Source organism: Crinia signifera, chromosome 11 (genome assembly GCF_055691185.1).
Source record: "Crinia signifera chromosome 11, ASM5569118v1, whole genome shotgun sequence".
In the NCBI taxonomy this organism is placed as follows: domain Eukaryota; kingdom Metazoa; phylum Chordata; class Amphibia; order Anura; family Myobatrachidae; genus Crinia; species Crinia signifera.
This window is the reverse complement of record NC_139227.1, coordinates 1,252,010-1,279,219: the sequence shown is the minus strand read 5'-3', so window position 1 is coordinate 1,279,219 and position 27,210 is coordinate 1,252,010. Positions and strand designations below refer to the sequence as shown.

Sequence of the window (27,210 nt, the reverse complement as noted above, 5' to 3'; positions counted from 1 at the left end):
GCTGGGTCCCTGCCACCACCAGTATCGGCATCGGCAGGGACACGTGTATTGTGCTCTGGAACTGATTACCGCCATATTTACACATCACTGCATCGTAAGGCCACTGTAATAATTCTCTCTTTCTGTCTGTCATGCAGGCCTGGGATCTGACGAACCGTACGTGCGCTTACACCAATCACACCGTGTTACCTGAGGCTCTGGAGCGCTGGCCGGTTCATCTGCTGCAGAATTTACTTCCAAGGCATCTGGAAATCATCTTTGAAATTAATCTGAGACACCTCAATGTACAGTCAATGTTCCTACGTCTATAGAAGTTTGTCATTCTCTCTAGTCTTTGTTTTCTTACTTCTAAGGCCACCTTTGTTCTGCTTCTCTGTACACTTCCCTGTGACATTACATGGCTATTTTCTCATATACATCTTTAGTTCATCTCTCTTTTCCTCTCCGTCCCATGTAGCGTGTCTCGGCCATGTTCCCTGGAGACGTAGACCGCCTACGTAGGATGTCCCTTGTTGAAGAGGGCTCTGTTAAGCGCATTAATATGGCTCATTTGTGTATTGTGGGCTCTCATGCTGTAAATGGTGTTGCTCAGATCCACTCTGATATCATAAAAGACACCGTGTAAGTCTTCCCTGCACAATGCACTTTCCTCTGTCTTCAGTTCCTTTATTTTCATGGCACTTGTTTCCATGTTTGCAGTTTCCACGATTTCTATGAAATGGACCCCCACAAGTTCCAGAACAAGACTAATGGCATCACTCCACGGCGCTGGCTGGTATTGTGTAATCCAGGCCTGGCAGAGGTCATAGCAGAGGTAGGAGGAGAGTGTTTGCTTGTAGCACCATCTTCACCAAATTCTACATACGTCCTTGGTCATTTCTGCAATGAGTGCCGTGTGTATGATGCACCTTGTTTCTGGAGATCTGTGCCGTAGATATCACCGGAAACATGGCCATGCATATTATTGTAATCACTGGAAAATGACACCTGCCCCAATTCTCCTGAGGACTGGCACAGGTACAGAAAGGGCTCTTACCAGGAGTCTGCTGATGGAGAACTCAGGGGTAGATGTATGAAGCAGTGATACGGGAGAAGTGATACAGTGGGCGAGATGTACTAAAGGGAAAATGCGGTAACCCCCCCGTTTTACCGCATTTTCCTATGTACTATTACCCGACCGCACCGTCACCGCAGTGTAGGGTATCGCCACCTTTGGGTGGCGATACCCTATAGAAGCCTATGGGCTTCTTTTCGCCGCCCGACGCCTCCGCCGAAAAACCCGCCGACCCCCCTCTCCCCCTCCCTCTCTTACCTGGTCCAGGTCCTCCTGGACCCGGAAGGTAACACCTTCCTCCCCCTAGTGACGCAGCCAGACGTCCTTCCGGCTGCAGGGGGGAGGAAGAGGCGCTGGGGACAGCTTGCATAGCTGTCCCCGGCGTGAGGGATGCAGAAGGGGGCAGAGAGGTGACGGAGACCCCCCGCACACCACATTCCAGGTATCGCGGGGGGCCTCCGTCACCGCATCGCGATGCCAGCCGCATATGTTAGTACATATGCGGCGGCATCGCGGCGGGGGGGACGCGATGGGCGGCGATGTATTTTAATACATCCCGCCCAGTGCCTGGTACTTTATCACCGCCCAATCAGCTCCTGGTTGTTAAGTTACAGGCTGGGTTTAAAAAGGGACGGTCAGGAGCTGATTGGCCGGTGATAAAATACCAGGCACTTTATCACTTCTCCTCCACTGCTTCATACATCTAACCCTCTAGGAGCCAGGGAAGGTCCCGAACATATTTCTGCATTTGTCATTGGTAGTACATCTGTTGGCAATGGCATATCACTACTTATTTCTGCAATACATTTACCTGGTGCACAATAAAAGAATTGGTCCTATTTTCAGACCCTTTCATTATATGAGATGGACTAACGTGCCGGTGGATGGATTGGACAAGGCAACAGAGGAGATCTCTCTTGCAACCAATAAGATTTGTGCTGTAAGCAGTAGCGTAACTAGCAAGGGGTCAGGGGGTGCAGCTGCTATGAGGCCCAAACTTCCATACCAGCTCCCCTGCACCCAAAACTCCTTCCTAGCCCCGCTAATAACATCCACACTCCTCCAGCCTATTAGTGTCCCGCGCTTGGTGGACATTTAGGGGGACATTTCCTCCCCCCCTCTCTCCACTCTTTGTCTCCCTGACACTGTCGCTCTCTGTCTATCTCTCTCACAGACCTTGCTGCTCTCTCTTCCTAACACTCTCTCTCCCAGCCCCTCCTAAGCAAGTGGACTAGTTCCTGTAACTTACGAAAGTGGTCTGACTTCTATGGAGACTGTATGACCTTATCTAGGATAAGCAAGCACATAGGGCCGCTACTAGAAATCGCGGGGCCCGGGACACCTGTACCCACAGCACCCCCCTGTTGGCGGCCCTGCAGGCACATGTCCTTCCTATTACACATAAGCAGAATAACTTGGTTCTCTGGGCAGAATGACATATCAATAAATGGTGGTGGTTATTAATAGGAAGCGAAAGTGACTGTATGGAGCCACGGGGTGAAACTCTGCCCTTAACTTTTTAGTAAGTGCCACTACCCTGCACTGTAAGAGGGACACTAACTGCACCTACTGGGGCTTATGATATAGGGTAACCCATATTTTTTTGGACAAGAAACCTGCAATCTATGGGTCGCTGCGTGCTAGATGTGGATTTACCAGAGTGGGAAGTTTTCTCTGAGGTTTAGCTGCCCTTAAGGGGGAAGAAACCCACGGCAGCAGTGTGCTCTGGTGCATATAGAATATTTGTGTTTGTTGTGATGTGTGCACAGGTCCCCCCCCCCCCCCCAAAAAAAACAAAAAAAAAAAAAACAAAAAACAATGTAGACCAGTCAAAATGGCAAAATTCTGATACTTTTATATATTGTATCCAATGTTCTGTGTTGGATTTGTTCACCTTTAAAACTCAATATTGTCCTCAGTAAAAAAAATTTTTTTTGAATGTTTAGCTGCAAAAACCAGGTAGTACTAAGGGCTGTTAGTTAATACACGTTGGTTTGTACTCACAGCGCATCGGGGAGGATTATATCACTGACCTTGACCAGCTAGTACTAAGGGCTGTTAGTTAATACACGTTGGTTTGTACTCACAGCGCATCGGGGAGGATTATATCACTGACCTGGACCAGCTAGTACTAAGGGCTGTTAGTTAATACATGTTGGTTTGTACTCACAGCGCATCGGGGAGGATTATATCACTGACCTGGACCAGCTAGTACTAAGGGCTGTTAGTTAATACACGTTGGTTTGTACTCACAGCGCATCGGGGAGGATTATATCACTGACCTGGACCAGCTAGTACTAAGGGCTGTTAGTTAATACACGTTGGTTTGTTCTCACAGCGCATCGGGGAGGATTATATCACTGACCTGGACCAGCTAGTACTAAGGGCTGTTAGTTAATACATGTTGGTTTGTACTCACAGCGCATCGGGGAGGATTATATCACTGACCTGGACCAGCTAGTACTAAGGGCTGTTAGTTAATACACGTTGGTTTGTACTCACAGCGCATCGGGGAGGATTATATCACTGACTTGGACCAGCTAGTACTAAGGGCTGTTAGTTAATACACGTTGGTTTGTACTCACAGCGCATCGGGGAGGATTATATCACTGACCTGGACCAGCTAGTACTAAGGGCTGTTAGTTAATACACGTTGGTTTGTACTCACAGCGCATCGGGGAGGATTATATCACTGACCTGGACCAGCTAGTACTAAGGGCTGTTAGTTAATACACGTTGGTTTGTACTCACAGCGCATCGGGGAGGATTATATCACTGACCTGGACCAGCTAGTACTAAGGGCTGTTAGTTAATACACGTTGGTTTGTACTCACAGCGCATCGGGGAAGATTATATCACTGACCTGGACCAGCTAGTACTAAGGGCTGTTAGTTAATACACGTTGGTTTGTTCTCACAGCGCATCGGGGAGGATTATATCACTGACCTGGACCAGCTAGTACTAAGGGCTGTTAGTTAATACACGTTGGTTTGTTCTCACAGCGCATCGGGGAGGATTATATCACTGACCTGGACCAGCTAGTACTAAGGGCTGTTAGTTAATACACGTTGGTTTGTTCTCACAGCGCATCGGGGAGGATTATATCACTGACCTGGACCAGCTGAAGAAGCTGCTTAACTTTGTGAATGATGAGGGATTCATCAGAGATGTTGCGAAAGTTAAACAGGTATTGTACAGCACTGTCCTAATCCTCTGTCATTATAGACGTACCTGAATATCCATCAATATACTCTATCTGTGCTAACAACCACATGTAATATTAGAACATACATGTCATACACACATACACTAGGGCGCTGCTGATTCTAATGAATTGAACAAGTCCTTTTAATGCATCCCTTCCACCCAGGTGACTGCACCCCCCCCCCCCCCCCCACTGCCATTTCCCCTTGCATGTGCCTGCAGCTGGAAAATTTATTTGATGGCCTCAGGGACCGCAAATAACGGATACTGACTTATATTTGCGAGTATCGGGCCGCGCCGGCACACCTCGTTCTGCCACCAATCTCATGGAAATGCCCAGGGTTTTCACGGGGATGCCCATGAAATACTGGGAGTTCCCATGCCGCAACACCCGACTCCACCACCCCAAGCCCCGGCCCGCATCGCTCCATGTGACCGGCTCGGCAAATATGCATGTCAACGAATCTATACACCCCTGTATATGTGAATACATCATTATGTGTGTGCACAGTCAAAAAACATTGGTCCCCCGTGCAAACACGTGGGGGAACCGAAGGAACAGGAATGACGCCCTAGGAGTGAAACTTTATACGCTGGATGTGCGCAACTTTGTGTGAGTATTTCTAATGTGAAGCCAGATTGCTATAAAATATACCTGGGCAGACTCGTACAAAGTCCTGCATAGTCTGTATTCCGCAGACTCGTACAAAGTCCTGCATAGTCTGTATCCCGCAGACTCGTACAAAGTCTGTATCGTACTGCATAGTCTGTATCCCGCAGACTCGTACAAAGTCTGTATCGTACTGCATAGTCTGTATCCCGCAGACTCGTACAAAGTCCTGCATAGTCTGTATCCCGCAGACTCATACAAAGTCCTGCATAGTCTGTATTCCGCAGACTCGTACAAAGTCCTGCATAGTCTGTATCCCGCAGACTCATACAACGTCCTGCATAGTCTGTATCCCGCAGACTCATACAAAGTCCTGCATAGTCTGTATCCCGCAGACTCGTACAAAGTCCTGCATAGTCTGTATCCCGCAGACTCATACAAAGTCCTGCATAGTCTGTATCCCGCAGACTCGTACAAAGTCCTGCATAGTCTGTATCCCGCAGACTCGTACAAAGTCCTGCATAGTCTGTATCCCGCAGACTCGTACAAAGTCCTGCATAGTCTGTATCCCGCAGACTCATACAAAGTCCTGCATAGTCTGTATCCCGCAGACTCGTACAAAGTCCTGCATAGTCTGTATCCCGCAGACTCGTACAAAGTCCTGCATAGTCTGTATCCCGCAGACTCATACAAAGTCCTGCATAGTCTGTATCCCGCAGACTCATACAAAGTCCTGCATAGTCTGTATCCCGCAGACTCGTACAAAGTCCTGCATAGTCTGTATCCCGCAGACTCGTACAAAGTCCTGCATATTCTGTATCCCGCAGACTCGTACAAAGTCCTGCATAGTCTGTATCCCGCAGACTCGTACAAAGTCCTGCATAGTCTGTATCCCGCAGACTCGTACAAAGTCCTGCATAGTCTGTATCCCACAGACTCGTTACAAAGTCCTGCATAGTCTGTATCCCGCAGACTTATTCAATTTCACCTTACACCTCTTATATTATACACTAGGCCTCCTTTATAAAGCAGCCCAGGCAGAGAGTACAATCCTTATCCTCAGGGATTTCTGCCTTGTATTGTGCATATGCTCCTGGGTACTTATGTATTATCTGGGCTCCCATGTTAAATGCACCCCATTTTTTCATACCCCTACTATCCAACTGCGCATGGAGTTGATTTTATATAGTGTGGCGAGCGCAGCGAGCCACCGTGCCCGAAGCGTGGCGAGCGGACATGGTCTCATAAGAAAAATGGGAGCCCAGATATAACATAAGTACCTGCTCCTGGATGCCCACAGTGGCTTGCAGACCATAATATGTGCTGAGGTGAGGTGATATGTTCCCTGAGGTGAGGTGATATGCCTCCTGAGGTGAGCTGATATGCCTCCTGAGGTGAGCTGATATGCCTCCTGAGGTGTGCTGTTATGCCTCCTGAGGTGTGCTGATATGCCTCCTGAGGTGTGCTGTTATGCCTCCTGAGGTGTGATGATATTCCTCCTGAGGTGAGGTGATATGCCTCCTGAGGTGTGCGGATATGCCTCCTGAGGTGTGCTGATATGCCTCCTGAGGTGAGCTGATATGCCTCCTGAGGTGAGCTGATATGCCTCCTGAGGTGAGCTGATATTCCTCCTGAGGTGAGCTGATATTCCTCCTGAGGTGAGCTGATCTCCTGAGGTGAGGTGATATGCCTTCTGAGGTGTGATGATATGCCTCCTGAGGTGTGCTGTTATGCCTCCTGAGGTGTGATGATATTCCTCCTGAGGTGAGGTGATATGCCTCCTGAGGTGTGCGGATATGCCTCCTGAGGTGTGCTGATATGCCTCCTGAGGTGAGCTGATATGCCTCCTGAGGTGAGCTGATATGCCTCCTGAGGTGAGCTGATATTCCTCCTGAGGTGAGCTGATATTCCCCCTGAGGTGAGCTGATCTCCTGAGTTGAGGTGATATGCCTCCTGAGGTGTGCGGATATGCCTCCTGAGGTGTGCTGATATGCCTCTTGAGGTGAGCTGATATGCCTCCTGAGGTGAGCTGATATTCCTCCTGAGGTGAGCTGATATTCCTCCTGAGGTGAGCTGATATTCCTCCTGAGGTGTGCTGTTATGCCTCCTGAGGTGTGATGATATGCCTCCTGAGGTGTGCTGATATGCCTCCTGAGGTGTGCTTATATGCCTCCTGAGGTGTGCTGATATGCCTCCTGAGGTGTGCTGATATGCCTCCTGAGGTGTGCTGATATGCCTCCTGAGGTGTGCTGATATGCCTCCTGAGGTGTGATGATATGCCTCCTGAGGTGTGATGATATGCCTCCTGAGGTGTGCTGATATGCCCCCTGAGGTGTGTGGATATGCCTCCTGAGGTGTAATGATATGCCTCCTGAGGTGTGATGATATGCCTCCTGAGGTGTGATGATATGCCTCCTGAGGTGTGCTGATATGCCCCCTGAGGTGTGTGGATATGCCTCCTGAAATGCAATCTGCTTTATAAAAGACACGCACTGCTGTTTGACCTACAGTACTACAGTATATCACCTTTTCTTTCACAATGATCCAGATTTAGGCCCTTATTCTGATTCGTGCGGTACGGCCCGCGTGCGGCCGTACCGCCGATGTTTTCCGTCTGCACATGCGCAGAGGTCAATCTGCGCATGTGCAGGCGAATTCGCCGCACATAACGTTACTACGCCGCAAAGGGGGCGTATAGGGGAGTGAGGGGCTTCATGCCCTCATTTCCCTATGTATACGCCCCGCGTTTCATGGGCGTTCCCATGCAAACGCGGGGCGTACGCATGCTAATGAGGGCATGACGCAACTCATGGGGGCGGAAAGCTGACGTCGCCGGATGTCAGCTTTCAGCCCCCATACAAGCTACCACACGGACGATTGTCGATCGAATGCAGGGGGCAGCTCCCAACATGGTGGAGGCGTACGCCCCGCCATTTTCATGCGGATCGGCAGCCGTCCGTGTACGGACGGCCGTGCCGATCCGTCTTGTAGGCGGGGATTCGTCTGGTGCGGTCGGAGCCGCATATGCGGCTCGACCGCACCAACCAGAATAAGGGCCATAGTTTTCTGACTTTGTTATGTAGAATTTTAAGCCCAAATTACTTCATCTGCTCAGGTATTTTAATGAACCACTTTTACTGAATCAGAGAAAATTGAGTAAATCTTTGTGCAGACACAACATAATTAACACATTCTCTATGTGCTGGTAAAGCGCCTTTATAATTGGGAGTTTTTCTACACAGCAGATCATCTTTAACAGTGACAGAGAATGAACGGTTTCTGTATCTACAACTATATGTATGAAAGGAAAATCTAGAGGCTATGCCACCACCCCTGACAATTACATCTATCTCATTAGGAAAACAAGCTGAAGTTCTCACGGTATTTGGAGAGTGAATACAAAGTGAAGATTAACCCAAACTCCATGTTTGACATCCATGTGAAGAGAATTCATGAGTACAAGCGGCAGTTACTGAACTGTCTACATGTCATCACCATATACAACCGTAAGTGTAACATGGAAGAGCAAAGGAAATGACTGACTCCTTAGTATACTTTCCTTTTCATCTTATGTTGTTTATTTGATTGGTTTGCAGTAGAAAGTCACACTGCAAATGCCTTCCACTGCTTGCTCCTACTGGGGACGTTTCTGTATTGGTGCATAGCACTGGCTTGTGTGATATGGAACTGACTTTCACAGAAGTAAACCATACATACCAACCCTGCCAGAATGAGCGGGACGGTCCCTAAAATCAGGTCCCCTATAAGAGTGGGCAACCCTCCCACATTTAGCGGGGCCCACCACATCGGGCTCCCTCTGCCGGTCAAATATCAGCATTCGCTGCTCTAATAATAATAATAATAATATCTTTATTGGGTACTTGTTTCCTAGAACGGCCACAGTCGCGGGCATCGTGTACCTTTAAGTTAAGGTACACGATGCCCGCGATGGACCCGATTTCCTTTGAAATCAGGTCCATTTTGCCGGCAAAGGGAAAATCGGGGGCATCGCGTCGGTCGCGACCATTAACATTGGCCCTGATGCGATGCCCCCGATTTCCCCATAGGCTTCAATGTTAAAATAATTTTTAACATTGAAATCGGAAGCATCGCGTCGGTCTTGTGCCATTATAATGGCACAAGATGAGATGGACTTGATAAAGTCCATCTCACATAGTAAAAAATGTGAAATGGGCCAATATGACCCATTTCACATTATATATGGCCCCGTCGTCACCCCACTATTGACGTGAACCCGAAGCGTGGCGAGCGCAGTGAGCCCGCGTGGGGCGGCAGTGCGCGTCCTCCGACCTTTTCATTCCCCTACTATCCACGTCGGCGTGGAGTTGAGAATATAAAGTGTGGCGAGCGCAGCGAGCCACCGAGCCCGAAGCGTGGCGAGCGGACGCCTATACCTGTGAAGTTATACGTGTCCCCTTGCGGGGCTTGCTACGCTCGCCACGCTTCGGGCTCGGTGGCTCGCTGCACTCACCACACTTTATATTCTCAACTCCGCGCCGATGTGGATAGTAGGGGAATGAAAAGGTCGGAGGACGCGCGTGGGGTGCAGTTTACGCTGTAAAATTGGGGGTCTAGGGAATATCTTACATTGAATCCAATGTAAAATCGGGTCCCAGGGACCCTATTCACATTTGATTCAATTAAAAAATCGGGTCGGTCACGTCGGTCGCATCGCGATTTTTCCGACACAACCACCCCGATGGATGTGGCTTTATTGTCATAAAATGCCCACATGTGAACATTAACCAAAAATCAGGTGTAAACAGTGCCTATTCTCCTGGATGCCCACAGTTGCTTGCCCACAGTTGCTTGCCCACAGTTGCTTGCAGACCATGTGTTAGCACCAGCAAGTAAGAAAGGTTACCCAGTAGAAGGTGCTTTAGCTTCCTAGCTATGGAGTATTTGCATCAGAGGCCTTTAGTTTTGAGCAAGATTGTACATTGCAGATTAAGATCATTCTAAAAAAATTTTTAAACAGGCATATTTCAGATGTCAGGACTAACCACATGCAATGAACTGATGGCTGGAACATTTGGCACGGATCCCAGCCTGATGGTCATTGTAACAACTGTTGCAGTTAAATAGGGGGTAATGCATAGATGGCCACAATACGAACCAAGTCATAGGCATGAGATGCTTTGTGTCTTATTCTCTATCTCCCCCACAGGTATAAAGAAGGATCCCAGCAAGCAATATGTGCCCAGAACAGTGATGATTGGAGGAAAGGTAAGTACACAAAGGCATGGCTGGCAAAATAGACCTGGTACATGGGTATCTTGCTCCACCCCCCCCCCCCCCATGTGGCCATTGTGTAATAGCTTGGATTGTAGGGTAGTAATGCCAATTGTGCCATCTGCCACATGTTGCCACACAATACCCATATGCTGTTAATGCTTCCAAGGCAATCTCACTGTCACTGGCATGACAACAGCGTTAAGGTCATGCAGCCAGCAGCCAAGGAGGATGTGAGTGGACAGTTGAGGGTGAGACTGGGGGCTGCTTGTCTAGCAGGGATAAAGGAGCCCCCCACACAGTCCTCCATTGTATGGGGACTGGTCATCGCCACAGTGGGCTGCTGCTGCATGTGTCTGCTGAAGGTGGCCCCATCCCTGGTTACTCCATGCCAGCTACTCACCTACTGCCCACCACAGTGCCTCATTAATGGGCCATTGCACCAATATTGATGATGCGGCCCCACTTCTTGTGACACATTCTCGAGGCTCCTCTGTTCCTCTGGGCAATGCAGGTGTCCACTTTGACCCCCATTCCCCTGCGTTGCCAGGGCCTTAATAAAGGAATAACATACTCCTGTGTGCTGTGAAAACATCGGCCAAACTCCTGTGTGCTGTGAAAACATCGGCCAAACTCCTGTGTGCTGTGAAAACATCGGCCAAACTCCTGTGTGTTGTAGTCAATTATCGCATTATATGTATCAGTTATTACATACAGGGACAGAGCATGTGATAAAGCTCTGTCCCTGCGATTGGTCTCCGAAACACTATCAGGGTCATTTTTAGGAAAAAATACCCAAATGCTTTGCGTCATTGTCAATGTCAACACTACCACGGCACCGGCACTGGCACCGGCACCCCACTGCGCCATATAGTCAGGGCTGCCTCCTTCTGTGACCACCTGTGTTGTTAGTGAGCTGCCACTTTGCAGAATAACTGAGCTGCACCATGGCTTACATACTGTAGCAGCAAGGTGACCCAAAGACTGGCAGTCCTCACCAGAGCACCCTGGGTAGGTGAAAATTATTATTATTATTATTATTTATTTTTACACAGTGATCTGCTTGTGCATCCATCAAACACACACACAGCTCATCACACTGTACCTGTCCCTGCACGGCTCTCTACCTAGGGGCAAAAAAAGCTGTACAGAGCCCCCCTTATTTACATGTCAGTCCTATGATTCACCAGCTGAAGCTTTTTTTTTAATTAAAATACACCTAGAAATACAACTGTCCAGCCATATTTTTTCTATGTTTTTACACTAAAGCCTGCACAGAACTTAGTGATTTATGCAGGCTTCAGTGTAAAAAAAACTAAATATTAATTTAAAAAATGGCGTGGGGTCCCCCCCCCATGGCCTTAACCAGCCCCAGGCTCAAAGTGCCGGTCCTGGTTTTATAAAAAAAATCATGGGGCAAACCAGCCAAAGCATTTACCCCCGTGACTGGTCAGCCTAGGCAGGGATCCTGGGGAAGTGGGGACCCCCCAATAAAGGGTTCCCCCCTTCAGAATTTACCTGCCCAGGCTGAAGCCTGGGGCTGTCCCCGGTGCTCCTGGGCTTTGGGCACCGAGCTGATGTTTGTGTTAAAAATAGAAAAAACTATTGTGTATTGTTGTGGAACTATGGGTCCCAGCAAGCCTGCTGTACTTGTATTGTAGTTCCACAATAGCACAAATATTATGTTATATAAACACACACTGATACTATTAAAGTAAAACAATTTTACCCCCTAATTAAAACAAATATACAAAACAGGTTAATTTCTGGCTGTGCTGCCTTAAGGTCCGTGCGCACTGTGTGATATGCGGTGCGATATAATTAATGATATCATACAGTGCGGTCACCAGAACCCACTCACTGCCGATATCGTCAGATTGGACTGCGTGTTCAGCTGGTTGGGGTTATCGTTAACGATCTGCGGGAGCACGCATTGTAATGATGTAGCGGGGATACACTGAACTATGACATTTGCATGATGACATTGTTAATGATATCGTTAGAGTGCATATCGTTTATGCAGATCGAATAGAACTTTAGAGAAAATAAACTCTATTTTCCGGGGCACTCAGGGCCGTTGCCACCAACAGGCATCTTTAGGCATTTGCCACTGGAGGGCAGCACTTTGGAGCAGGGCACATCCCCCCCCCCCCCCCTTCTCCCCGTGGAGCGCCTCTGGCGCTGATATCACAATACATTTGTGACCACTGAGCAAGTTTTAGTAACAAGTGTTACAACTGTATACATTTATTGTGGGACAGTCTTTAATGGGGTTCTGTAGACTTTATTTGAACACTGAATTGAAGTTATTTCTAAGGGTACAAGGCTACCAGGTATTATCATGATTATGGGCCTTATTCAGTAAGGATGGCAAGTGTAAAGCACAATGGAATCTGCTGCGTATATAAGGAACTGTTAATAAATAAATGTTTGCAGCAGCTTAGCACTATTATCCTCAAGCAATGCAAATGCAGGATTAGGTGCACACTACGTCCTATCTGCATTTGTGATGTAATTGGAGTTTAAGAGGAACATTGCAACCATCGATTGTCCCTCTACGACTGCAGCCAGAGTAGATCTCGGTTTGTTCAGGCTTCCTGTCACAGGCAGCTTGCTAGGATAAGGAAACTATTCCTTGCGACACAATCCTTGGAATGGCCAGTCCTGGAAAACGCCCCCATGTCAGCAAATGCTGGAAACCCCACCCCTCCCACGAATACCCCTCCTGTCAGTCAGGCAGAACTGCTTGCTTTTCTGCATTGTGATCGCAGGTCATGTTTTGCAATGTGCAAGTGAATAAGGTATAATAAAAATGACTGTAGTATCAATTTGCCAATATAGTGATCAATTGCTTTATTTTACACTACTGCAGGGAATTGATTGACACAAAATCCCTTTGTGTATTATATATCTTTGTTTGTTCATTTTTTTATCCTAAATTGGAATAAAGGATTTTTATATAATTGTACATAAGTAGTAGCACATGAATTTTGTACTAGATGCGATCTACTACATAAAACAGGAACGTACGGAGGGCATCGCAGCCTGTATGGGCACCTTACCATATTATTCTTGCACATTGTTTGCATTTATTTTAAGGCGGTGAAAACTAATAACACAAACAAAAAAAAATAATAATAAAAACTCATTATCATGTTCAATTACAGATTTTATTATTAAAATATATATTTAGAATTCTGCTTTTTGTTGTTTTAGAAACTTGCACTTTAAGCCAATGCCAGGACCATAGTATTTCTTTGTGGCATTTATCAAAAGAAAATAAATAAGGCATCTTTTGGCCTACCATCTTGTCATTACAATAACAATAAACTTGGGGTCGTTTTTATTTGCCGTATATTTATAAACAAACTAACATTATTTTCTGAAATTCGGAGTCTTCTGAAGAAGAGAAATCATGGTAACATTTTTATGATTACTGCATTAAAAATACTAATATTGATTTTGGAGTGCGACCAGTACGAAAAGAGGCTTAACACAGGGGTGAGAGAACTCTTGGGAGCGAAGGGATTAAACTTGGATTTAGAAGGAATAACTCTATTGTGACAAAATGCATAAAAATATTGAGTTTCTGGACCTCTATGAGGCGCTCACCTTGTGCACTTTTAAAAGATCATAGAACTTCTTTGTGAGTTTTGATCAGGCTCTGGAAGTGTTGAACAGAAGACCCCTCCTCATTTTTTATTGGTGTGGTATTGCTCACAGACCGTGTCTAGACAGACAGTCAATAAATTGACACCAAAGCTTAGACATGCATTAGTTAGACACTGACAAAAGTTAGACAGTCATTAGTAAGGCACTGACAAAAGTTAGACATGCATTAGTAAGCAATGAAGAAGGCAAGTCCGATGCTTGGTTGCATAGGGAGAGGTATCAGCAGTAGAAAGAAAGAAGTAATAATGCCACTGTATAGGTCATTGGTACGACCTCACCTAGAGTATTGTGTTCAGTTCTGGAGGCCATGGGCGGGATTCTCTAAAATCCGCAGCCCTCTTCGCCGGCCACCGCATTTCTAATGACCGCATATTCTCTAAAATATGCGGTCATTAACGCAAGGGACAGCTCTTGCGGTAAGAGCTGTCCCTTGCGATGCGGCGCCGTTGCTGGACTTCCGGGTTTATGACCCGGGAGTCCGTCTGCGCATGCGCAGACTGACGCGCCGGCCGCAGGGCATGCTGGGAGGGATCCGTGACGGATCCCTCACACACCGCTGCGGTAAGAAGCCCATAGGCTTCTGCAGGGAACCGCCAGCTTTTGCTGGCGATTCCCTCCGCAGCGGTGACACTGCGGAGGGGGGTTAGAGAATACAGAAATGCGGTAAAAACCCCGATAACGGGGTTTTTACCGCAATTCTGTAATAGAGAATCTCGCCCCATATCTCCAGAAGGATATAAATACATTAGAGACTGTACAAAGAAGGGCAACTAAAATGGTGCATGGTCTACATCACAAAATGTACCAGGAAAGACTAAAAGATCTTAATATGTATACTTTAGAGCAGAGAAGGGAAAGGGGGGACATGATAGAAACTCTCACATATATCAGGGGTTATAACAAGGTGCAGGTGGGAGACATTCCTCACAGGAAGAGGAGCAGCAGAACACGAGGACATGCACTGACACTAGGGGGAGGAAGGTACAGGTGGGAGACATTCCTCACAGGAAGAGGAGCAGCAGAACACGAGGACATGCACTGAAACTAGAGGGAGGAAGGTACAGGTGGGAGACATTAGTCACAGGAAGAGGAGCAGCAGAACACGAGGACATGCACTGACACTAGGGGGAAGAAGGTACAGGTGGGAGACATTAGTCACAGGAAGAGGAGCAGCAGAACACAAGGACATGCACTGACACTAGGGGGAGGAAGGTACAGGTGGGAGACATTAATCACAGGAAGAGGAGCAGCAGAACACGAGGACATGCACTGACAATAGAGGGAGGAAGGTACAGGTGGGAGAGATTCGTCACAGGAAGAGGAGCAGCAGAACACGAGGACATGCACTGACAATAGAGGGAGGAAGGTACAGGTGGGAGAGATTCGTCACAGGAAGAGGAGCAGCAGAACACGAGGACATGCACTGACAATAGAGGGAGGAAGGTACAGGTGGGAGACATTCTTCACAGGAAGAGGAGCAGCAGAACACGAGGACATGCACTGAAACTAGAGGGAGGAAGATTCAGGGGAAATGTGAGGAAGAATTTTTTCACAGAAAGAGTAGTAGATAAGTGGAATAGCCTCCCAACAGAGGTGGTAGACGCAAATACAGTAGTACAATTTAAACATGCTCGGGATAAGCATATTGATATCCTTACAAAAAAAATAAGGATCAAATATGGTTTGAGGTAACATGTTTAAAAAAAGGGGCAGACTAGATGGGCCAAGTGGTTCTTATCTGCCGTCAAATTCTATGTTTCTATGTTTAAGGCACTGACAAAAGTTAGACATTCATTAGTAAGGCACTGACAAAAGTTAGACATTCATTAGGCATGTCTAACTAACTAATGTCAATGTCTAACTAATACATGTCTAACTTTTGGTGTCAACCTATTGACTGTGTAACTAGACATTGTCCGCCGTCTGGAACCCATTTTTTATCATTTCTTCTCGTTGTGCATGATGCTGTCCATGTGAATGTGAAGTGCAGTTGCTGTTGTTGTGTAGGACACATTTTTGGAGAAATACAATACCTAGAACAATATAACATTTATTGCGTTTTGTGTGCACAGCTAATTTGAATTTTGGATTTCTCATTTTTGTAATAAATTAATTAATATGAAATGAAATCATGCACATGGTGATTTCACTGTTTGAAAAGGAGACTATTTTTAAAGCGCTTGGTAGTATTTGGTATGAGTAGGATAGATGATCAATTCTTACTGTTAGTCGATAATCCCCAAAATATCTGTTTGCCAAAATCATGTAAAATGTTCAGTGCCAAGAATCCTCTGTGTATCGCCTGCTTTTGGAAATACCCCACACATTCAGAAAAGTCAATTTATGGCTATTGTCTATTATCTATTTTTAATAATACATTTTGGATCTCAGTTGGTGTTAGTCTGGCTACACAAGCACAAATCTGTGATCTGTTGGATAAAAACATGGCCGTGCAGACAGTCGCGAATGTACCTGGCTTCTCTAACACAAGGTGTAAATAGATGTTGGCGTGTGATAAAGCAGAGCGTGACAAAATTACAGATGTGCACGTTTATTATTACTATCCATCTCTTTGTTTACGCTTCCTCTCTCTGGCAATATATCACTTTCTATCCATCATTGTCACATTTATTCTCTCTCCATCTCTGTCTCTCTGTTCTCCTGTCTTCAGTATTCTCAGTGTTCCGTCTTCCCTCTTGTAATATTGGTCTCTCTATCACTTCTTGATAGGCTGCTCCTGGGTATCATATGGCTAAGATGATCATCAAGCTGATCACTTCTGTGGGAGACGTTATCAATAATGACCCAGCAGTTGGAGACAGGCTGAAGCTCATATTCTTGGAGAACTATCGTGTTTCCCTTGCAGAAAAGGGTATTTTCTTTCAATTATAATCTCATCTATAGGTCAGATGAAAACATTTACAGTATATATAATCAAGAACTAACATCCATCCTTTCTTTTATTCATATATGGACAATTTAAAATGTGTATGCAAAATTAAAAAAATGTATATATGGTCTATATAATAAATATATATATATATATATATATATATTATTATTATTATTATTATTATTTTTCTCAAGATGTGTACTAAAAACTAGTTAAACTTTAACAAATGAATGCGGTGATACTTTTTTTTTATATGTAATCATGTGATAACTAGTAAAAAGTTAAATAACTACAATGTAATAAAATTAAATAAACAAAAGATGTGTAATATAGGGCTTGTAGGGGAGGTAATTCAGTTTTTTCTAGTTGTTTAGTCAGAAAATATACACGATTAATGGTGATGATTAAAAAAAGTTAAGACCTTTTAATTTTTATACAGTATTTGTGTTTTCTCAGTGGTCCCAGCAGCTGACCTCTCAGAGCAAATCTCCACGGCCGGAACAGAGGCATCAGGCACCGGAAACATGAAGTTCATGTTGAATGGTGCTCTTACAATTGGCACCATGGATGGGGCTAATGTGGAAATGGCTGAAGAAGCGGGAGAAGATAACCTCTTCATCTTTGGCATGCGAGTGCCTGATGTAGACCGTATGGACCGTGATGGGTAAGAACTCAAATGGCCTTTTCCTCTTACAAGCTGCAGTCGCTGTTTTCTTGCTTATACTAGTTTTTGCTCTGGCACCTGAATTGCATTTTGTTAAAGGACAGATGATGATGACCAAGGAGTTTGGAAGTCTTATGTAAGTCCCCCTTTACTTACATTCTGCCTTATTTCAGACTCCAATAATATAGTTACAGATGCTAGAGAAATACATGTAGATTGTGCACATTCTTTCCAACAGTGAGCCTATAAGGTGTAGTTTTCCCTTGGTCTGAGATGGCACCTTGTCACTAGATCCTATGCATTTCACATTAGGATCCGTGTAATGTAGCTCTGCCAAACTGTGTTCCTCATCTTTACAACACAACTACAGTACTCAGGGCATGATTAACCATATGGTGGAGCTGCAGCTCCAGGCCGCCACATAACAATAGGCCCATCATCCTCACAGCATGATAATTACCAGACAGACACCAACTTAGCAGGGTTAGCCATAAATCACAAGTATAAAAATGTCATTTCTATTTTTTACACATTAATGCAATTTTTGTAATTTTATATATTTATAGAGACATTTTGGCTTCTAGTGTATGTGTTCTACATGGCATTGACCTCACCTCCTCCCCTTCTCATTATAAGACCTGGAACATGTTCAACTCCAGGCCCATGAGGCTTTTAACCAGTGGTGTAGCTAAGGAGCCACAGTGCCCGGAGCAAGGGCATGTTTCACGCCCCACAGGCTGCTCCCCCTGTACAATCACAACAGGACCCCACAGTCTGCTCCCCCTGTATAATAATAATAACAGGACCCCACAGTCTGCTCCGCCTGTATAATAATAATAATAATAATAATAACAGGACCCCACAGTCTGCTCCCCCTGTATAATAATAATAACAGGACCCCACAGTCTGCTCCCCCTGTATAATAATGATAACAGGACCCCACAGTCTGCTCCCCCTGTATAATAATAATAACAGGATCCCACAGTCTGCTCCCCCTGTATAAAAATAATAACAGGACCCCACAGTCTACTCCCCCTGTATAATAATAATAATAACAGGACCCCACAGTCTGCTCCCCCTGTATAATAATAACAGGATCCCACAGTCTGCTCCCCCTGTATAATAAAATGACCCAACAGTCTGCTCCCCCTGTATAATCACAACAGGACCCCACAGTCTGCTCCCCCTGTATAATAATAATAATAATAATAATAATAATAATAACAGGACCCCACAGGCTGCTCCCCCTGTATAATAATAATAACAGGACCCCACAGTCTGCTCCCCCTGAATAATAATGATAACAGGACCCCACAGTCTGCTCCCCCTGTATAATAATAACAGGATCCCACAGTCTGCTCCCCCTGTATAATAATAATAACAGGACCCCACAGTCTACTCCCCCTGTATAATAATAATAATAATAACAGGACCCCACAGTCTGCTCCCCCTGTATAATAATAACAGGATCCCACAGTCTGCTTCCCCTGTATAATAAAATGACCCAACAGTCTGCTCCCCCTGTATAATCACAACAGGACCCCACAGTCTGCTCCCCCTGTATAATAATAATAATAATAATAATAATAATAATAATAATAATAACAGGACCCCACAGGCTGCTCCCCCTTTATAATAATAATAAAAGGACCCAACAGGCTGCTCCCCCTGTATAATAAAAGGACCCCACAGGCTGCTCCCCCTGTATAATAAAAGGACCCCACAGATTGCTCCCCCTGTATAATATTGACAACAACAGAACCAAACATGCTGCTCCCCTGTATAATCACAACAGGACCCCACAGATTGCTCCCCTGTACAACAATAACAACAACAACAGGACCCCACAGTCTGCTCCCCCTGTATAATAATAATAACAGGACCCCACAGGCCGCTCCCCCTTTATAATAATAATAACAGGACCCAACAGGCTGCTCCCCCTGTATAATAAAAGGACCCCACAGGCTGCTCCCCCTGTATAATAAAAGGACCCCACAGATTGCTCCCCCTGTATAATATTGACAACAGAACCAAACAGGCTGCTCCCCTGTATAATCACAACAGGACCCCACAGATTGCTCCCCTGTACAACAATAACAACAACAGGACCCCACAGGCTGCTCCTCCTGTATAATAATAGCAACAGGACCAAACATGCTGCTCCCCTGTATAATAATAACAGGACACCACAGATTGCTCCCCTGTACAACAATAACAACAGGACCCCACAGGCTGCTCCTCCTGTATAATAAAAGGACACCACAGGCTGCTCCCCCTGTATAATAATAATAATAACAGGACCCCACAGGCTGCTCCTCCTGTATAATAAAAGGACACCACAGGCTGCTCCCCCTGAATAATAATAATAACAGGACCCCACAGGCTGCTCCTCCTGTATAATAAAAGGACCCCACATATGGCTCCCCCTGTATAATAATAACAACAGGACCCCACAGATTGCTCCCCTGTACAACAATAATAACAACAGGATCCCATAGGCTGCTCCTTCTGTATAATAAAAGGACACCACAGGCTGCTCCCCCTGTATAATAATAATAATAATAAAAGGAGAAAAGGAAGAAGCCCCAGCCCACTACCCCAATGATCTACCTGGCTACAGTCAAGTGTGTCCCGGTGTCTGTCCGTCGGCTCCGCCTCCGTCCCTCCACAGGCTGTCTAGACTCCAGCCGCTCACCCCTTGACACTGCCGGCTCCCCCATCCTGCTCACACACTCCCTGCTGTGCCCGGCATCAGTACCCCGTACCGCCATAAAAACCCGGCAAGCGCCGGCTATGGATGCTGGTACCAGTGATGCGGCACCATGACCTTGTGACTTTATGGTGCCTCATCCCTGGCACCGGCATCCCAAACCAGCGCTTGGCAGGTTTTTATGGCGATACGGGGTACTGATGCCGGGCACAGCAGGCGAGCAGGGCGGGGGAGCCGGCGGCAGAGTGCACGGCTCTGATGCCCGGTGACAGTTCGGCACCCAGAGCTTGTGCTCCACCGGCTCCGCCCTAGCTATGCCTCTGCCCTTAACATGGCCCTGACAGTACTGACATTTTACTAATCTTCTGACCCACTTGGTATCATTGTAAACAGCTCAGGAAGGTGAAGGAGCCAAATGAATGTCTTATATTTATGTATCAAGCAAAGGCGTAACTCTGGGAGACAATGGAGTCATCTGCTGCCGGGCTCCTGCTCTCAGGGGGTCACCTCTGCTCCTGCCAGTTTGAATCAGTTAATTGAAAGCAATCGATATGGCTTCTGTGGTTGACTCCCCTCCTCACTGGACAATAGACCTCGCACTCTCTTTAGTGTGTCACACCCTGTGTTAGAAGCAGACACCTTTCTGATTGGGCTATTTGCCCCGCGTAGGATTGTGGTTATATGGTGGTGTAACACTACAAAGCTCTGCCTAATAGTAATGGTTGTGAATCTGAACCCTTACTGTGCAGCAGGCCTGCCACTAGGAACTTCGGGGCCCGGGACTGATTTCCAGAAATCCAAAATAGTTTGAGGACCCCTGGTCTAGATAGACAGTCAGTAGGTTGTCAGGGTATTTGGACCTTTATATACTTTTCCATCCATGTGGACTACGATTGAGAATGGTAGATTGTGCCAAGTAATGCGAGGCATCAGGCCCGAAGCATGGGGAGCGTACCTGTTACACTAATTGGAGGTCCATGTCAACACATGTCGACATTGGCAAGAAAAAAATAGGAAACTCATGTCAACCTTTTCATGTGTCTACCTCTTTCATGTCGAACTTTTCCATGTTGACCTTTTCACCATGTGGTCCTTTTAACCCTGTTGACTTATTGCATGTCAACCTTTTGATGTCAACCTATAGACACTGTCTACCTGGACGCCCAGCGCTGCTTAGTGTAAAATAAATAAAAATAAATACAAATAAATCATAAAAATAAATAAGGCTGCACAAAGCAGGCGACATACTAAAACTGGCTGCCTGAGGTGGAGGCGGGGCATAGGGGAAGGAGGAGCCTGGGCTACCTGGAGGCAAAAGTTTAACCAGTTTTATGCCAGGTCCATCGGTTCAACCCTATACCCTAGCGTCAGCCCTGTATCTCCTATGGATTTTGAAGAAAGAGATTTAACAGGTAACAATATAAATCTCTTTTTTCTAACCGCAAAGTTGTATGCTGAGATGTACAGTTCCACAGCAGCTAGAGTGCTGCATATTGGTTGTTTCCCATACCCAGGGTGCAAGTACACAAGTGCTGTATTTTTGGATTACTTCAGGACAGAATGCAGCAGATTTTGTTAGTAACTGAGGTGCATTGTGTGAGTCTGTCAACTGGTAGAAAAGCCAATTCCTTCTGCTTATCCGCTATCTTGTGCTATTCATGGCTCCTAGCGAAGCCAATGACCTTAATCGTTTTATATTAGAACATCTTCAGCGCACCCATTCTGACATCACCATCTGATATTGAAACAGCATATAAGAGAGGTGGCGTAACTACAATTTGGGCGCCCTCCTGCCACTAAAATATGTGCGCCCCCCTTACCCCTGCATCTGCCATCTGGTCCGTGCTCCATTCTCCTGTCTGCGGTCCCAGCACGGCGCTTCTCCTATTACAATGTCACATGCAAAATGGCCGCCACCTTATTGCAGACCGTTATTTAGGATGCAATAGGAGGTCGCCGCCTGCTCTAGCATCCTTAACAATGTCTGCTGTGAAGAGGGCGGCCATTTTGCAAAAGACATTCTAAGAGGTGGTGGAGGAGCGCCATGGCTGCAGACAGCAGGAAGCTATGCTGGTCCCGGCGGCAGCAACAGGTAAGTGGTGGCGGCGGCCCCAATAACAATATCTTCCGCAGACCCCCGCAGCGCCCACACTTACCTAGCACCTCCAAGCCACCGCGGGGTCTGCGGAGCTATGGTTAAGCCACTGGTTAAGAATGTATATACATAACTTGCATTATTATAAGAGCACTTTTTATTTAATGCTCCATATAATGGGAGAATGTCTGTGATTTCTGTGCAGCTACAATGCTCGGTCGTACTATGAGAGGATTCCTGAGCTCAGACAAGTGATTGATCAGCTTAATTCTGGATATTTCTCCCCCAAACAACCTGACCTCTTCAAGGACATTGTCAACATGTTGATGAATCACGACAGGTAACAATTTCTCCTCTTTCAGTCCGGTATTTCCTCATGCCTCATATTTTCTCATCGTCTTTCCAGCTCATCACGTCCCTTTCCTTCGATGCCCACTTGCTCATCCTTCATCCTATCTCACCAATGCTGTTTTATTCTCTGCAGGTTCAAAGTATTTGCAGATTATGAAGATTATATCAGATCCCAGGATTCTGTCAGTGCCCTCTACAAGGTGAACTGTCATAGTACAGACTGACACCGTGACACACATAGCAAGGCGATCACGCTTTCCTCCTGACACTTAATGAAGCCATAATTCTGCCCTCCTCCTGCAGGATGACAATTGCTGACACTATAATGTGATGATCCCTGCCCTTTCTCAGTAGTTTTACTTATGACAAATGTGACAGACACAGTAGAAAGCAAGTGACACTTAAAGCTTTAGAGAAGGAAGCTGACTTAAGGTTGTTTATTTTGTTACAAGGAGATAATTCATTCAGTGTATTTACGGCATTTCTTCACTTTTTTCTTCACCCTACTCTTTCATTTCTCTTACGCAGAACCCAAAAGAATGGACTCGCAAGGTGATCCACAACATTGCTGGTTCTGGAAAGTTCTCCAGTGACCGGACCATTGCCCAGTATGCCAGAGAAATATGGGGTGTGGAACCCAGCACCTTGAAAATCCCACCACCCGATGTTCCACGTGATTGAATTCTTCAAACTTTGTTACTTGATGTCTTCCAAAGTCAAACACTTCTGCCTCCCCAAGGCACCCAAGGCTCTCAAGATGTGATCTATGCAGCCAACAGTCTTATATCTGCCACAGTGACTAGTAATACATCACTTCCCATCCCACCACCGCGTAGAAAACACAAGTAATTCATCACAGTCCCTCATACATTTAGCAAATAATGCGCCTTACACTCATCAGGAGACCCACACATTTCTCACCTGAATCACATAGTTCTGTTACCTGCTTTTCTGGGTTATCCAACAAATATACAGCTGCTTGTCAGACCATGCTGACTATCATATCCTCAATGAAGGAGAGAATAGACAGCACATGCAGCTGCCCGCAAGATCTTTCTGCCCAGCATCGTCTGCTTCCTCTATGGCACTTACACCAGTCACTCTGTACTGGATGCTAGTAATTCCGTATTCCTCTTCTATGTCCTTGTCCTTATATATTTGATTGTTGAACAGATAATCCCTGAGTTAAATCTAAGGTACAATGACATTCCCCCCAACATGACCCTCTCCAGGAGCGACACAATGCTCTGTTTCTGGACTTCCATTGGAATGTATGATTGCCATCACCTGCTTTGAACAGGTTAAGTAATACGATTGGCGTCTGTACACAGGTGATGGTAATCATAAATGAAGAGGATAGTCCAGAAGCAGAGCAATGTGTCCCTCCTGGAGAGGGTCATGTTGGGAGGTATGCAATGATAAACATGCATATTATATTTATGTTGGATTCCAGTTACTTCTTATACAAGATTATCAAATGTAACCCTAGGAGGGCTTTCATTGACCTACAAAGTCTTCAGGAACAACAGTACCTTCTGTATAACATAATCATCAAACAGCTAGCATGTATTAATATGAAAACTATTGGATAGCACTAGTAGACCCTGGGATTGTTATTTAAAAATGTCTCCTGTTATTTAATAAAGTTATAGTATAACTATCTCTGTGCCTGGTCTGATGTGTAATACTTAGTATATAGAAATATTGCTGTATTCCGCCCCACATCCTGCCCACTGCCTTCTTGCATTCCTCTTTCTCTCATTTCCTCATTCTGTCTCTCTTCTTATCACTTTCCCACAGGCTTCCCCTCCTCTTCCTTTTGGGACCAAAGTGAATATCCGATTCTAGATGTCTCTTGTTTTTTTATGTCATCACTTAAGCCATTTCCTTGTAAAGCCTCTGACGATGCCACGTTCCATTCCTCCCGTTCTGTGTTCACATTGCAGACTAGAATTGTGCACATGGCCTGATGTTCTTCTCTCGTTCTAGATGTATGTACAGCTTCGTTCTTCAGAAGCCATGGCCTCACAGAGAGACCAAGATCAGAGAAATAAATTCCATCTCTGACCTTTCCCATGAGCTATTAATACTGTCACTTCCCACACAGTGAGAGACAGAAGTGCAGCGATTCCTTGTTGTTCCCCATTCAGATAAGGTAGCGATCCCCTGGGTGATGTGTGCCCACAATGTGAGACATAAATATACTTCTATATAGAGACAGAATTAGGATATAAACAGACATCTAAGTAACCAGGTATAATAATCACTGGGGTAAATGTACCAAGATGGGACTTCTATTGAAGATGGGATGTTGCCTGTAGCAACCAATCAGAAGTGCCTTCTTATTTATTTAGTGTCTTCTTTAAGATAATAGATAGACTCTGGTTGCTATGGGCAACATCCCATCTTCAACAGAACTCCCATCTTAGTAAAGGTATGGTCTATTTATATGTGCTCTGCAATGTATACAGTGTAACGCTTAGGGCTCAGGGAAACATATAACTGACCTCTAGAAAACTAGGTAAAACCAAAGATATTTCATTGATTCTTATAAAATCACATCAATCTGGAATTAAAATCATGCAGAGGTTTCCAAGTGTTCCCCGCCGAAAGGTGACACCAAAATACCAGCAGCTCCTGCTCAGGGACGGGAGCTGGATGCTGCACTGTAATATTATATGCAGCCTCTGGCTCCTGACACTGGGTAGGAGCCATGCATCTCACAGGAAGCTATGTCCCCATTTCACAGACCGCTGCACCGTGTGTGATCAGGGTGAGTGGCACCTCTGTGTCTTCTGACCAGGTTCTGACAGCCAACCCTGTGAGAGATGGGCTGGTGCAAAAGCCCAGACACAATGGCTGCCTGCTCAGACGTATTACACTTCCCGCAGCTTGGGACATAGTAAACTCTGGAAAGGTTTCCTTACCTGCAAATACTTTTGTTGGGTCTCCATTGTCAGCATTGTGAAAGAAGAGGCACATGTTAAAGAGGAAGTTAATGAATAGGAAGATCAAAATTAGCAACCAGTTCTCATCAAAGTGTCTACCCAGGTCAACAAAATGAACATTTTCACAAGGAAATTGAGAACAGGGGAAATACATTTTTGGTTAGTGCAATATCTTAGTACTGTGAGTATGTCACTCCCTGAATGACATTACTAATAAAGACAGTGAGTACCACACCATTGTCTATGCCAGTGGTTCCCAAACTGTGTGCCGTGGCTCCCTGGGGTGCCTCAGGACACATGCAGGGGTGCCCTGGGTTGGTGGTCCAGGACCAACTCAGATCATGAATGGTTAGTTATTTATGAGCAAAACCAGTGCTGGTGGCTGACAATAATAAAATGTATACAAACAGAAGCAAATCCTGCACTTTACCACATAACTGATCCTAAGAATCGCATATAAACCCAATCTAATTAATTATTTTTTTTGGCCTAGGGGTGCCGTGAAAAAATTCTGATACTCAAGGGTGCCTTGATTCAAAAAAGATTGGGAACCCCTGGTCTATGCTGTAATAATAACTAGACAGTAATAATAACTAGACAGTGTGCCAAATGTAATAGGGGGAGAGTTTCAGAAATGAGAGATTTTGGGAGAGTTTTCCCCCTTTTTTTTAAAGCACCAATCAATTACACTGCAAAACCAGGTTGATTTTGCCACGTAATTGATTGCTGCTTTAAAAAAAGGGGAAAACTCTCCCAAAATCTCTCACTTTCTGAAACTCTCACCCTATGACATTGGCCCAGTATTTGCTCTATTAACTAGTCAATAAAACATATGAGGGGCTATCTAATTCTGTGCAATTGGGAATGGAATTTTGAGCGTTTATTTTTTGCAATATTTCCCAATGTTTCACCACCATATATTTAGTGGGGATTTTGATTTGCATGCCTATGGCAGGTAAAACGACATACTTGATAAGCTGCGTCTCGTGACAGCTTATCGGGGCTAATAGGATAGTACCCAGCAAAAGCAATTACACGTGATCAATGATTGGGGGTAATTGGATAACTCCCAGGGAAAACTACTTCACTCTGTGTAAATACAATCCAAACATATTCTATAGTTTCCCAGTTATACTTACAAACACCAGAAAACTAGCCACTGTTCCCACTCACAAACTACTACTGTTTATTTACTATTATTTATTTATTTACAGTTTCTTATATAGCGCACCATATTCAGTTACAGTGTCTTATATAGCGCAGCAGATTCCGTTACAGCGTATTATATAGCGCAGCAGATTCCGTTACAGCGTCTTATATAGCGCAGCAGATTCCGTTACAGTGTCTTATATAGCGCAGCAGTTTCCGTTACGTTGTCTTATATAGCGCAGCAGATTCCGTTACAGTGTCTTATATAGCGCAACAGATTCCGTTACAGTGTCTTATATAGCGCAGCAGATTCCGTTACAGTGTCTTATATAGCGCAGCAGATTCCGTTAGTGTCTTATATAGCGCAGCAGATTCCGTTACAGCATCTTATATAGCGCAGCAGATTCCGTTACAGTGTCTTATATAGCGCAGCAGATTCCGTTACAGTGTCGAATATAGCGCAGCAGATTCCGTTACAGTGTGTTATATAGCGCAGCAGATTCCGTTACATTGTCTTATATAGTGCAGCAGATTCCGTTACAGCGTCTTATATAGCGCAGCAGATTCCGTTACAGTGTCTTATATAGCGCAGCAGATTCCATTACAG

At 45.4% G+C, this 27,210-nt stretch overlaps 1 protein-coding gene across 1 annotated transcript in view; it reads left to right on the top strand.

Moving 5' to 3' along the window:
- PYGM (glycogen phosphorylase, muscle associated) overlaps positions 1-24,122 on the top strand; it is a 90,636-nt gene extending 66,514 nt beyond the window's left edge. Inside the window, 11 exon segments of the mRNA XM_083165000.1 lie at positions 138-284; positions 458-621; positions 700-814; positions 4,140-4,241; positions 8,227-8,374; positions 10,057-10,115; positions 16,524-16,665; positions 17,143-17,350; positions 22,361-22,495; positions 22,640-22,706; positions 23,035-24,122. Of these exon segments, the coding sequence (XP_083021126.1) occupies positions 138-284; positions 458-621; positions 700-814; positions 4,140-4,241; positions 8,227-8,374; positions 10,057-10,115; positions 16,524-16,665; positions 17,143-17,350; positions 22,361-22,495; positions 22,640-22,706; positions 23,035-23,355 (1,608 nt within the window). The 3' untranslated portion in view covers positions 23,356-24,122.
- The last annotated feature ends 3,088 nt before the right edge of the window (positions 24,123-27,210 follow it).